At 40.9% G+C, this 14,535-nt stretch overlaps 1 protein-coding gene across 1 annotated transcript in view; it reads right to left on the bottom strand.

Moving 5' to 3' along the window:
• Window positions 1–4,621: 4,621 nt before the first annotated feature.
• Window positions 4,622–14,535, bottom strand: part of grik4 (glutamate receptor, ionotropic, kainate 4) — a 327,233-nt gene continuing 317,319 nt past the window's right edge. The window contains exons 17-23 of the mRNA XM_028573124.1: window positions 12,325–12,434; window positions 10,730–10,903; window positions 10,136–10,301; window positions 9,179–9,404; window positions 7,797–7,925; window positions 7,525–7,643; window positions 4,622–5,990 (exon numbers count right to left, since the gene is read on the bottom strand). Coding sequence (XP_028428925.1) covers window positions 5,601–5,990; window positions 7,525–7,643; window positions 7,797–7,925; window positions 9,179–9,404; window positions 10,136–10,301; window positions 10,730–10,903; window positions 12,325–12,434 — 1,314 coding nt within the window. The 3' untranslated portion in view covers window positions 4,622–5,600. The remainder of the gene's footprint in view (window positions 5,991–7,524; window positions 7,644–7,796; window positions 7,926–9,178; window positions 9,405–10,135; window positions 10,302–10,729; window positions 10,904–12,324; window positions 12,435–14,535) is intronic.

Below are 14,535 nucleotides of genomic sequence, written 5' to 3'. Positions count from 1 at the left end.
TCGCTGAGATGTTTAAAGGGGAAATGTCTCCTTGATGGAACTTAAAACAGCTCATACATTTGAAATATTACAAGGGCCCAAAAATCTAGAAGGTAACTAGTATAACTGTCCAATAATAATAATAATAATAACTTTATTAATCCCTCAATGGTGAAATTAAATGTTTAAATAAATGTAGTAGAGTAAAAAGTAAAATATTTCCCTCTGAAATACAGTGGAGTAGCACAATATTTGAGTGAATGCACGTATAGTTACTTTCCAATCCCAGGAGTAGTATATACCTAAGGTGTATATAGTTTTTTTCAACAGGTTTACCAACTAATCATTAATCATGTGCACCGTGGACAAAACAGTGTCCATGATTATTAATGAACTGCCTCTCATTTGAACCCTGCTAATGTTTGTCTGCTGCCATCGATGCATTTAAGACAGATGGTGCTTCATAAAAAGCAGAGTCATTATGGAATATGACTGATGTTTTTGGACACCTCAATCTTTGGAACTTTAATCCAAGGTCAACAAAGTCTTTTTGTACAAACATTCAACGTAACGCAGTTTTTTTGACAGTTTTATCTGTAAAAATATGGCTCTGTTATACAGTACCCAAATGATCAATTCATTCATTCATTTTTTCTTTCATTTTGATGAATACCTGACAATGAGTGCTGGCAGCTGCACTTCCACTGGAATTTGACTTTGCTGTCTACTGCATCTGTTTAGCTTTTGGAGATGGCCTCCAGTTGATGAATCGAGATGCCCACACTGTGATTTCCCATGGAGGCAAGTGCTATGACTGACACACACACACACACACACACACACACACACACACACACACACACACACTACTATGCTCCCCCATCTGTGGTGGGACATCGATCAAGGCCGGAATGAATAGTGAGGGAACAAAACACAAAATAGATGAAGTATTTTATTTCTCTGAAAAACAAACAATGCCAAGATGTTTTGGTCAATCTGTTCAACGACAGCTGTCAGTGAACAAAAGGCTGTATAACAGCCTCGACAGCATTTCACCTTGGAGAGAATTCTTGCAGTCTGAATACCTTTTCTTTGAGCACACAACAACAGCAACAACAACTTTTGCAATTAATTGCCAGCAAATCAATAGGAAACCTCTCACTTAAAGATGTGCACCAGTCTCACTGTGAATTAGGTAGTTTACACTGAGTCTGTTATGTATTTCAATTGGATCCTTAGATCCAGTGCTCATTAGTAGTTAATGCTGTTAACCTTTGGAAATCTGGGAGGAGGAGAGGAGAAAGAAATTGTTTGACAAAGGGATGCAGCAGAAATGTAATCAATAGATTTAACAATTGCTATCGGAAAGCAATAAAATCATACTAAATGCAGAGTTATAGACCCAAAATATGCCAAAAAAACTTTTAAATCCGAGGTTTCAGGTTTTGGCTTGAAAAATATGAAATTTACGTGATCAAAATGCCAAAAAAACATTTCTTTACCCTGAATGGATTGATAAAAAGTCACTCTTCAAGGTTATGGGCTGTGAGCTGCTAGCGTGTCAAAGTGCATCAGACTCAGTACAATATAATTCCTAAATCCTCGCAGAATTACAATCAACAACACGGAAATTGGTATTGCTATGTGCTACAACTGGGTAAGCTTGAGGAGTCGAGCAGATTTTCACACACCACTGCAGGCACTCAATGCTCATCATGGGCTCCATAAATCCAACAGGAGCTAGGCAGTGGTGGGTAAATATGTGCTGGATTTATGGACCTGGAGCACCAGAGGCCGAAGGAGAAGGAGAAGCATGAGCACGATGAAATAAACTTGACACGGCAGTGACATACAGGTGGCGGCGAGTGTTTATGCAAGTGTGTCACTCTTGTAAGAGTTATGTGGGTGTGTGCAGAGGATATGCACTGTGACATGCAGGTTGGTGACGCACTGCAAAAAACGTGTCATCTTTAATGCTGCAGTGGAAAGATTGTGAGAGAGAGAGGCAGCCTGAATTAAACAGCAAATCAGATGCAAGTCGTGTGCGTTCAGTCACTAACCTGAGGAGAGATACATCCACTGAAATCACAGTGAGAGATGGACTATAGGTGAGCAGATGCGTATATAGCACGAGTGATTTGTTAAACTCATTAGCCTCCGTTAGACTTCCCACCCATACTCATTCAAAGCTGTTCACAAATTCACAAGTGTGCAGACATTAATTCTGTTATGGGAGATAAACGACTGTTCACTCAACAATCTTCATGTTTACTCCGCTAGAAACCCAGACATCCTCATACTGCTTCCCTGCATGTGTATGATGTCACAACAAACCAAGTGCACTGTCTGAATATTTCTCCCAGTGTTTCAGTGGGATTTGTTTTAATTCTTACTCTACTGCTCTCCATGCCTTCAAGGTAATTGCCAATCTCTTTCCAACTACGCTTGATTTAACACCCCTGTAAATGTTTTTAATGTTTAAGAAGTTAGCATCAGGTGCAGCCAGCGACAGCCTTCTTACTCTCTCAAGAGTTTCTTAGTGACATTCAGCAAATGGATAGAAACTTATTTTTTTATAAAACTGGTAATGAAATTGGGTCTTTTTTTCTGTGCTTTTTGTGTGAAATTGGCCTTTAACAAATTATTTTAGAAAGAAATATAGAAAGTTAACACTGACTGTATGTGAAGTATGGGATTTCTTTGTTGCTCACAATCTGTGCCCATTATGTCTATGTGTCTAAATGGCATTATGTGTCCACAAAAACATGACACTCCTGTAATAAAAACAACAACACGGACTCTACTGGGGAACCCTGATAATACTGTAATTACACTATTATATATATATATATATATATATATATATATATATATATATATATATATAAAATAATAATAATAGTTCATTACTTGATTACTTGGATTGGGTGCATTGGCACTCCAGGAGATAACATAATGCCTTTGTGACTCCCATTGATCTCTATTTGGTGTCAAATCAAGCAGATTAAATGCTGTTTCAAACACCAATGTGTTATTGTGAGAGTTCAGACACACTGCAGACCTCAATCAAAATGCCATCTAAAGTCCTGAAACACTTGTTAGCAGCTGATTGAAATGATATTGAAAATGTGGGAGGAAAAACCCTGAAATAGAAATTCTACTCATTTGTGATTCCAGTCGCCCAATTGTTCAGAACCATTAATTCATTCAAGACTCTGTATTAGTACAATTGTGCTGCAGTTCCCTCCAGGTCTGTCAGCGGTTGAATCCACCACAGTTTCACGTTTAGCAGCTTCTGAAACAACATAACAATCACGGCCATTAATGCAATGTGCATATGAAATGGAGAAACAAAAGAGAAAGAATGATTCAACACCAAGCTGACAGTGTAACAACTCACTTGTGAGTCCAAACTACACATGTTCTTATTATGATTCTACATGAACCCATTTTACAAATGCAGGATACTAATTATGATTCATTACTTTGCAAAGAAATGTATTTTGTTTCTTGGAACGTAAATGCTCCCCCTATATTTAAATTATTTATCCATGAATTATCACAGTTACTACTATTAGAGTAAAGGTTACTCAAGAAGGCTTTTAGGCCCCTTAAAGGGGTTGTACTCTTAATGTGACAATCTATTATCTATGTTCTATGGACCCATTTTTCTCAGTTTTTTGGATTGTTATTATTACTAGTTTCTTCTTTCTTACGTTTCGTTGAAATAACTTTGTAAGGGAGGATTCTAAGTGTCACAGAGAGATTTGAATGGAGGTTTTGATTTGTGTGTAGGTACTGTGATCTATTTTGATTTTGTGACATGTCACAACAATGAGGTTGTTACTTTATGACAATAAGAAAAGAAAAAAAAGCATGGTGAATGATCAATGGGTCGGACTCCTCAAATTTAACATTCACTCCTCTTTCCAGGTACAGAGCATTTGTAGAGAATATCTGACCATGACAACCTGCCTGCAGGTGAAAAATGACGAAGATAGAAAGTGAACATGGCTAATAAAAGTAAAAGAGAGCTACTGCAGATGTACCTTCAAGCTGTGTTGAGTTGGTGGCCTAGTTCTGAGGGATGGTGACTGACAGAGCCTGATGGGCAGATTTAAAATTATGGACACATCAGACATAAACAAGAAGCAGTGAAGACAGGTGAATGACTGTTGATACCCACTGTGCAACAGTCAGGCTATCATATACAGTAACACCGTCAAACCAGTCGGTTCAGTTGGAAAATAATAAGGCGTGTCACAGTCTATGCAGGAAGTAACTTACGAATCCTGTTGCCTATTCTTTCCATAACTACAACCAACTAGTTTAGTTTGATTCTTTATCAGTTTGCATTAAAAATCTCTTTTTTAAAGACCCGGTTCATATATTCTAAGCTTGGTTTGGGTTTTTGCAAAAAAGAAAAGTATGAAAATGTCAGTGAGCCTCTCAACTGATCTGAATTGAAATACTCCTCGAAGCAGTGTGTAAAACATCACATTGAGTAAAGGTTTAAATGCTTGACATTTAAAAAAAAATCAAATCAACTGCAGATATAAAAAAAAAACACTTTTGCTTTACCACGGACTTCATGTTTTCGGTTCTGATATAAGCTGGGTTTCATTCACACATACAGCACATATACCTCTGATCTCTTACAGACTGTGCAGGAGACTGTGTGTTTATTTTTAAGTGAAAGATCATAAAAAGGACAAGAGATGAGACAATACATTTGCCATGTTGTCAAAGATGTAGGACAGACGGAGGAGAAAGAAATGTCAAGAAACAGAGGAAGAAGGAAATGAATGGATGTCATTGTGTGTGTAGCCATCATGTATTTAAGCAGGTATTCAAAACAGGACATCATTCTTTCAGCTACTCAGCCACCACAGCAATGAAAGACATGCATCGCTGTCTTTCAGAGATACCAACAGTTAAAACATTTTTTAATAGAATATCACTACTATAAAATAAGTCTGTGTGTCTGTATGTCTCTCTTTGTTTTCTAGGTTCATTTGAGTTTGTTGTCTTCTCAAGGCTGTGGTGCTTTTTTTAGCCACAAGATAATACTTATGGTTTTTTGGCACTTTCAAAATAAAAGGATTTGAAGGATGACCTTGCATTAGTCTGTTCATCTTTGCAGCTCTTCAGAGGCAATACATGTTCATACAGTAAATTGTCAGATAAAAAAGGAACTTCTTTAAAGTTTTTTTTTAAGAACAATAGAATAACAATATTCAGTACTGATAATCCAACAGAGGACTGAAATAATTTAAAAAGGAAAAAAAAGAAACAGCACAATGATAAATGACTGAAAATACTGCATAGTACAAATGCCCCGTAGCTGTTTTTGTCCGTCCTGTTTGACACAGTACTAAGGGCCAACAGGAACAGACCACAATGAGACAGACTCATCAGTTTCTCCTACGACCAAGGAAAAAAAATCACCCAAGGAGACTCCAAAACTGACTACTGGCTGTTGCCTCTAGGGCAAAACAAAGCACTGTCCTGCCCTTTAAGATCAAGCCCCGACTGGCTGAATAAAAATACGATGTGATCATTGATCCCTGGAAAGTAGAGAGGTGAGGTGGGAAAGTCAGTCCTGTTGGAATCGCTGGCCGTTATTCAGGTTCACTGCAATTTGTGGTCTTGTCCCACTCTATGCTCTCCTCACTGTGCGTGGGAGAAGGGAGGGCCCCAGTGGCCCCTGCAGGACGCATCCTCAGTCCCTGGAAGCGCCGGCACTCGGGGCAAATGCGGATGTGGCTGCACCCCCTCGCAACCAGGGCAGCCTCCTGTGCCAGTCTGTGAGAGAGGGGTTCAGGCAGTCCGGTGCCCCCGCACAGCTTTCCGTTGCTGAGGCTGACGGCGGCAGCTCGTGCCCGGCGCTCCTCCAGGGGTAAGGGCCGCGGCCGCAGCATCGAAGCCGTCCGCCGACGCCTCACCTGCAGGCTGTCGCGACACAGGACGATCCCATGGAGCTCCCGTAGCATCTCCTCACACACTGACTGCTGCGAGCACACACACAGGGAGAAAAAAAGATAGGGGAGAGGGGGATAAGAGGGGGAGAGAAAGGGAGAGAGGCCAGACAACTCACTGACTGACTGACTTGATCAGGACAAACTGATAAACATCACAGACATGTAACACATACATGTAATCATTAGAATCAGTGTACAGTGGAAAAAAAACAGGGAGATGGCTGGTGTAGCTTTAACAACTATCAGTAAAAATCACAACAGATCCATATATACATATGGAATTTTAAACTTCATTTTTAGACACATACAGACATGTAACACAGGAATTATCCATTACAATGACAGACATGACACTGAAACTAAGGTGAAAGGCTAATTATCACACACACGCACACACACACACATGCACGCACGCACGCACGCACACACACACGCACACACACACACACACATACAGTGAAACATCAATCTATGCTGCTCAAAAAGAAGAAATCACATGCGGTTTTGACTTTCACATTCTGAATGTTTATTGAATTAAAATCACAGTGCGGAGTCCATTTGAAAAGACAATTATTCTATTCTATATATTTTAAAGGAAACACATCAGAAATAATTATAACACTGCATGCACATCTTTCTCTACTTGACCATTTCTAGTTAATGGTGTCACCACTGTAAGAACAGCCCAGCCGAGCTACTTCAGTTACAGAACTGATGATTTTCTGGAAATTTTAAATTGGCCTTTTATTTGTCCTGAAGAAAATGCCTCTCCAAATAGCCGGAGTTCTGTGACAAGACTGGACACACTCCTCATATTGCTTTCTAGTCCCCACTTCAGAATAAGCTACACTGAAATGTATATGATTTTAAACTATTCATGTACATATATAGTTTTGATTTATCATTTATACCGTTTTTAGGATTATAATAATAACACACTATCTGTGTGACTTTTCACAGGGAAAAATACTTATAGGTCTTAAATCTATGTTAAGTAGAAATCTTCTACCCATATCTGGTTAACGTCCACATCTAATCCATTACTGTCTTTATTCATCTCTAAAGCAATGAATGACTTCTGGTCTCTGACAACTGAAGGAAGACGTGCACACAATGCCAAGCATCTTTTAAGTAAAATGATGATTGGATTAAGGCTAAGAGAAAACTACAACCACAATTTATGGCAGCACCCTGTGAGCATGTTTTCAACACCAATCAGATCGAACTACATTCAATATTCTATATTGTGTAAGATATTTTATGAAATATATATATTTATGAGTCTTCTACTGCTATAAATAGAAAATAATCGATATATGCATGTACTCTGAGTGAGGTATAAGTGAGGTACGTATATCTTTGGATTTGTGCTGATTATGTCACATAGGCTGGACGAAGGAAGGCTGGGTGTCCAGTGGAACCCAGAGGAAGACAAATACACCTGCTACACTTCCTGTTATAGCTGTGCTCTGTGGGAAAGCCTAGCAGCTCCGCGAGGGGGAGGGTGCCAGCAGGGAGGGGAGAGGGAGACAAAGCAGATGCAGGTTAGATAGCCCTCTCTCACCTCATTTCCTGGGGCCTGTCTTAACATCCAGACAAACTCCAGCACTGCCATGAAGATAGCCACCAGCAGGCCACACACCAGCACCACGAAGATGCCGCCGATGTTCTCCATGCCCAGACCTGGAGACAACAGGATATAGTAGGGGAAGTGAGACATGACGGAAAGAGGGATTTGAAAGAGGCAACTAAATTGAAATGTTGTTCCAAACACACAGTCTTGCAAGCTGAAGTGGAGCTGAAGAACAAGCAGATGGGGATTAACCGGAGACAAACCTTTGGCACGGTGGTCCTCCTCCTTTGGACACTTGCCACCATCCCACCACTTCCTCTTCAGGATCTCCAAACGATTGTCCTCCTGCATTTTGAGGATGGCCAGGTCAAACTCATCTCGGTACAATGACCCTGAAGGGAAGAGAGGGGCAAAGCTCAAACCTGCACAATGCGAAAAATCTATTAATGAGGTATTCCAACTTAAAACTGAACCTTTAGACAAAAATATCTACTTGTTTAGAGTTCAAACATTCCACTTTGTCAAATCGAATGACATTTTAATGACTTTTGCTTCTGATGTACCGTGGTGAATGGAAAATGATGTCACTCCATTAGACAACTTTGTTTCAACAAAAATGAAGATGTTTAATTTAAGATTAAATGGCTTACAAGGATTTCACAGTGTTCTACAGGTTACATCACAGTATGCGGTATGGGAACTTAGCTACTAAAGAGTGGGTATATTTATCTTCTAAAGATCAAAGGAAATGAAATTAATCTTGTTTACTTCAAGGTGTGTTTTTTCCTTGTCTAGAGATTGACTCTAGCTGAGATCAAAGTGTAAGTAAACCCTGTTTTTATACTCTCAGAACAGCAAGCCAGTCGTTCAGCAAGAGTTCCACATTCAACAGGAACAATATTTTAAATTCCCTTTCTCTCGTCCTCCCTTCTCCCTTCACAGCATGGGAACAGCCGCTCTATTAAAGTCTAGCTGTATGTCTCTTTTAGTTTCTCACTTTTTGCATATTTTTTCCCCCATGATAGCAGTTAATGGCTTTGCTGACACTTTACTTTTCAATTCATCTCTCAAATGTGATGTTTATGGTGTATCCTCCACCAATGCCCCTGCTCTTTATTCCCCCTTCTTAGCTTCAAAATGAATTATACAGTGTATCTAAGCAAAACCATCAGTTTTGTCCTCTGCTGCGTTTATTTTACGCTGAACTCCCTTTCCCCTCTACTTCTCCAATAAAGCCGAAAACACTCCAAGCAGCGGCGAAATGCGGCCCGCCGCAATAAGCAGGTAGAAATTCTTTGTAAACATGTCAAAGGAGTCACATGACTCTGTAACTGGTTGGCTGCGGTATTGTCTGGCTGGGTTGGCTATCCCCAACTTTTAGTTTGGCCACACTTCTCTACCGGCCATGGCTCGCTGAGCTTGAAGCGGCCGCCGGAGCTTTCCCTAGATATTTTAATATTGCATAGCAGCTTACCACTTCGCTACTACTTGATGTGTTTTCGACGTAAGTCTTTTGTCTCATCCAGTGACATCCATCAAGTCTCCTACCTATGTGAGTTAATTGTTAAGTTCTCCTTTTCTCTTCCCTTATTTGTATTATCTTCTTTCCCCCATCTAATTCTCCAGTCCATCATTCTCCACTCACCCACGGGCATGCCAATGCCGTAGCCCTTGGTGTCCAGCAGTCCTCCAATCTGAGTCAGGTTGCAGTTCCTCTGGCGGTAGTACTCGTTCATGGTGCTCTCGAGCAAGTAGGCATAGTTGGAGTTGAGGACACGGGCGATGCCTTCCTCTGTGCTCTTCACAAACACACTGGGCTGTTTTGAGTGCATGAAGTTCCACATACGCTGGTATGTCTGGTAGCGAGAGTTCTGCAGAGTGGCGAGACACAATCAGGAGCCACAGACACATTCAGATGTGAAAGAGACAGTAAACAAAAGTCTAGCAGTCGCAGGTACATCATTTCTCAGTTTTGCAAAAGTAGTTTTCCTTTATTATTCTATTTATTTAAATTCTCCAAAAGGTTTGCTGCAGTAAAATGTGAATGTTTTTTTTTCTTTAGCCGATCTTTTTCCACTTTCCATGTAGTTTACAACAGAATCTTCACTTAACATCTCTACCTGTCCTCTACTTTCTCTTGGCCTGTCTTCCTTGAGTTTTTCAAGGTCCAGTGAACATGAAAGCACAAAGAAAGACAAGGCTAATGTATCTCTTTCCTTCCCTCCACATCATCCTTCACTGTCCTTCTCCCTGTAACACACTCTTTCTCTGTTTCTCACACTCTCTCACTCTTAATTCTCTCTCTGAGGTCAAATCTTTAGAAGATGAAAGAGGATAGGGTGTGCCTCTCTTAGGGACCTGGACAGTGCCTCATCTCCCTGAGAATACGGATACTAAATGGTTGTGGCAAGGAACAGACAGGAAACAGATAAAACCTTTGGTTGGAGGAGGAAGGACACGAAGGACAGGAAAGTGATGAGGAGGATAACATAACTTCACTGATGGCCCACTGATCACTGCAGGCCCTTGGGTGAGTCTGTGTGTATGTGTGTGGCTGTGACACAATGACCTATCATATGTAATGAAGTATGTAACCTCTGACCTGGAAGAAAGTCATTGTGGATCCTCCGTGCATGGTGCCATACTCTATCGCCGTCTGATCTGCCAGATCGTCGACTGACTCTATCGGTACCTCCATCCTCTGGACTGTTAGGAAGGCAGCCAGGTTGGCGGTGTAGGATGAGATGATGATTAATGTAAAGGCCCACCTGTAGAGGAAAGGCAGGGGACAAGAACATATGTATTCACCTACAAAAATGTAAATGGGCAGGCTGGTGTATGAAGATAGATTGCCTGAGGGAAAATGAGAGGAGAAGACACTGCAGGATTATCAGTGGATGGCGGGGTGGATGCATGAATGGGTGGGTGGGTGTGTACGGATAAAGGTGACAATGCATGGTTTGGATGAAAGGAAGTTTTAGCTGCAAAGGCAGACTTACACAGACAATGTCTCACGTATGCACACGCACAGATGGCATCACTATCTCATCTTAAACCCTGATGTCCTAGAAATCTGGAATGAAGCTCGTTCACAGAACATAATTGAATGTGTCTGTTGAATGTGTATGCCTGAGTGGTTTTGAAAGCTGAAAACATGCAAATGCACTCTTTGTGTGCCAATGTCAGCATTACTAACCACACTCCGCTGACACATCGTGTGGACAGAGCTCTGGGAGCAATGGTGGATCCTTGCTGCATGAAGCCTCCAACAGGGAACCAGAAACTGTTGCCAAGTGAGTACTGGTTGATTAGCAGGTTACAGCGACCCTTTAGACACGGGTGGGGGTTGTACCACTCATAAGGTGTCAATCTGGGGAGAACGAGACAATGGGGTCAGGCAACATAGTGAGAGAGAGAGAGAGAGAGAGAGAGAGAGAGAGAGAGTTAGAGGAGGAATACAGCCAACAAGACTGGAAATGAAAGTGGGATTAAGTATTCTGAAGACAGCAAAACTCAAGAGTTAGGGAGCGAGCAAAATGGAGAAAGAAAACGAGAGACAGACACAGAGCAAAACAACAGTCAACTGAGCACAAAGTCACCTTGGTTCTCTAGAGAGAACCAACCTGCTTTTCATTCCACCTGTGCAGCCTACTTAAACAGTGTGGGTGAAGGCAATGTAATTGGTATGTTCAAATGGTGCTGCATGAATCTAAAGCGTTGTGACAACTGTTGTGTGCAACAGTCTGTCTTAAAACTAGGGCATGATTTCCTTCTGATCTGCCAAAATTAATAGAAAATGCAAACATTTGAGGCTTGTAAAGGAAAACAAATGTAAAGGACAAGTCCAATACAGCCTTAATACAACACTCACATGCCCACATTCACATTGAAAGAGTCACTGTTCCCTTAAACATTCTTCCTGTTCAAATTGGCTCTAAAAAAATCCTTACCTAAATCAAGTGGGTATCTTTTACAATTTTAGAAGGAAATTTCCTCTTTATGTTTCCCCGGACTGTGTTTACTTGCTGGGTTGTGGTGCAGGAACAGCAACACAAAGAAGAACGTTCATACTACAAAGACTGTAACTTTGGTAAACACCCACTTGATTTGTCAAATTCAGAATGCTGAGCAATAATTAAATCATTAAAACTGTGACAATAAAAATTACAGCAAATGTAGATTTCGGCATGTGAGTATTGTTTTAGGACAGACCTGAATAAACGTGAACCTATCCTTTAATGCACATTTATGCTGAGGAAATACTGTTCTTAGCAAACCTCAGCAAAAACAGAAAGTGTATATTATTCATATTGTCATGACAAATCACACCACTCAATTAAATTACGGTATAATACCCACAGAACTCTCTTCTTCTTCTTGTCTGGCGACAGATAATTTGATTCCAGAAGGTGTTACATAAGACATAAATTTGCATTTTTCTTGCTTCTTCATAATATGCGGTGAAATTTAAAAACATTTCAATTGTATAAGCAATAATGATTTGCAGCAGCTGCCGTGCCAGTTCCCTCCCTGACCAGCAGGTGCCAGTATGACGCTGGAGACCCACCACAGGGAGGAGAACATGTCTTTCGCTGGGATGTGGAAGATAGACTTGATAGAGAGCGAAGAAAGGCAAGAGAACAGACACCTATTTCCTCCGCTGTATAACCCCCAAACAAACCTTTTTACGGTTTTATTCTCTGTATTCTACCCTCTTTGTTTGTCTCTCATTTGTTTCTCTCTCTTTCTCTCTCTCATCTGTAAAATGTCTTTTAGTGGTGAGCTCTTTACCTGGCCACCAGAAAGAGTATGCAGCTGACAGCCAAGTAGGCCAGAAGCATGAAGAGCCAGACACCAGGGGAGAAGGGATCCAAGAAGGAGAAGTAGCCTGGCCTACGTCCCTGAAACACACACACACACACACACACACACACACACACACACACACACACACACACACACACACACACACACACACACACACACACACACACACAGTATAGGGTTTAAATCATTAAAGCCTGCAACAAAGACCGTGACCACCTTGATCCCATGTTCAATACACACAAGCCAACCAAACATGGGCTTTTGCTGAACAAGGTGGCGAGAGTTTAAACACTTACACTTACTTGTAGAGGTGAAGATTAACTAATTAGTATGTGAAAAAACACATACAAAGTCTCGAACATCGCCCCCACAAAGTGAGTGCCAAGTTTAATTAAAAATGAATGTTGCTGAATTTCAGTGTTGATGGCTTTGCCCCAGGCCCAATTTGTTCTGTTTTAAACAACATTTACTGCCGCTTGTGCAATTTGGAAAAGATGAAAAAGGTGACTGGGACAGTAAATAAAGGGATTTTGATGCGATAAGCCTAGGTTTTCCTGCCCTAAACTGATAACAATTATAATTATACGAATCTCATTTGCATGTAAACATTCAGATCAACATTGTATGAAAGCCCAAACTCAGACACCCATGAATTGTCAACAGAGTGGCACTGGGCTGTATATTGATACAACATCACAGATAAGAGGTTTTATTGCCTGGATTGTGGCACTGAAAGAAAAGAAAAAAAAAGACTGTTTCCTGTTAATTGGTATATAGTAAGCTTTTACATGAAATCACATTAGATGCAGAATTAGGTCCAATCATAACGAACAATGGAGGTCACAATAATGAACAAGAACAACAGTCACCATGCATGCTCTCCACGAGGCTGCATGCAGTAGAGGCAGAAAGGTCAAGTAATCAAGTAAACCATTACAGCTTCATTTAAACAAAATTCATTTCTGGGACCTATAGTTGACTTCCTGTATGACTGGGAGCGCACAGTGTCCCAGCTTGGAGGGGAAAAAAGAGAAAGAGATTACAGTAATAGCTTTGGCTTGGACAGAAAGGCTAGCTGTGCCTAAGCAGCTATGGGCTGTAATGTATCGGTGGTAGAGGAAGTGGCTAAAGTAAGGTTGGCAGCTAGCAGAGCAATGGGAATATAGGGGTTCATTTCTAAGGTTTCATTTCCAGCCCCAACGGCTTTTGTCCTCTAAATGAAACCAGTTACTGGTAAATGGGTGTACTTATTATGTGCTATGTGCATCCGCATATTTCCTATGTGCATGTTCAGCATATAGCCTGGCTGACCGAGCGTCAGCAAGAGAATATTAGCCATTTACACACAGATGCCCATCCACCATCTGTTAATGACTATGAAATGGAGATGGTATCGGGGCAGGCAACACAGGTATATAGTGGAGGAGATCACACAACCAACTGTCCAAGTGTTGTTGTGAGAGTAGAAGCTCTTTGTCTGATTTTGTCTGTCTGATTTTTGTCTACAGGCAGCACAGTGGAGCCCACCTAAGTAAGCGCAAATCGCTTTTATGCAAAAATACTCAATTAGGTACTCCTAGGGGACATCACACATGCCAAAACACTGCAGTAAAACATTTCTGAGGCCCTCCAAATTTAATTTGCAGCAAAATTATTTTGGTGGGCATTTGTTATGATAAACGAACCCCCATTAAGACTTGTGCAGAGTTGAAAATTCATTAATGCGTCCGTAATCACTTGCATATTAGCTTGACTGCGTAAAATAGGAGAGATGCTGAAAGCAGGAAAGGATTCAGTATAATTTTTTGAATGATTTAAATCAGCCTCCCAGTCTTAATGTCGGTCTGTCTATCTATAGAGTGTGATATGTATGATGATGATGATAGCTGTCTCAAAATAGAACAGTGGCGTGGTGGAACACACAATGGCCATCTCAGAGGTAGAGTAATGTTGTAAAATCAGTATCACTGCCAAGCTGCCTCTTGTTGGCACTGGCATTATGTGGGTAAGAACAGTATGTGCTGACATGAGTCCTCCTGTTTACTGGTCCAGTTTGGTGCATGCTGAACCAGCGTTTTTTTTTTAAATGCTTGCCCCGCGTGTCCACATCTTAAGCTCCCACCAAGGTGCTATTATTAAGATGAAGAGAGCTGCAGAGATGCGGGACACAAATGC

The sequence above is a fragment of the Perca flavescens genome, chromosome 3 (genome assembly GCF_004354835.1).
Source record: "Perca flavescens isolate YP-PL-M2 chromosome 3, PFLA_1.0, whole genome shotgun sequence".
NCBI classification, from domain to species: Eukaryota; Metazoa; Chordata; class Actinopteri; order Perciformes; family Percidae; genus Perca; species Perca flavescens.
This window is presented reverse-complemented; position numbering and strand designations above follow the sequence as displayed.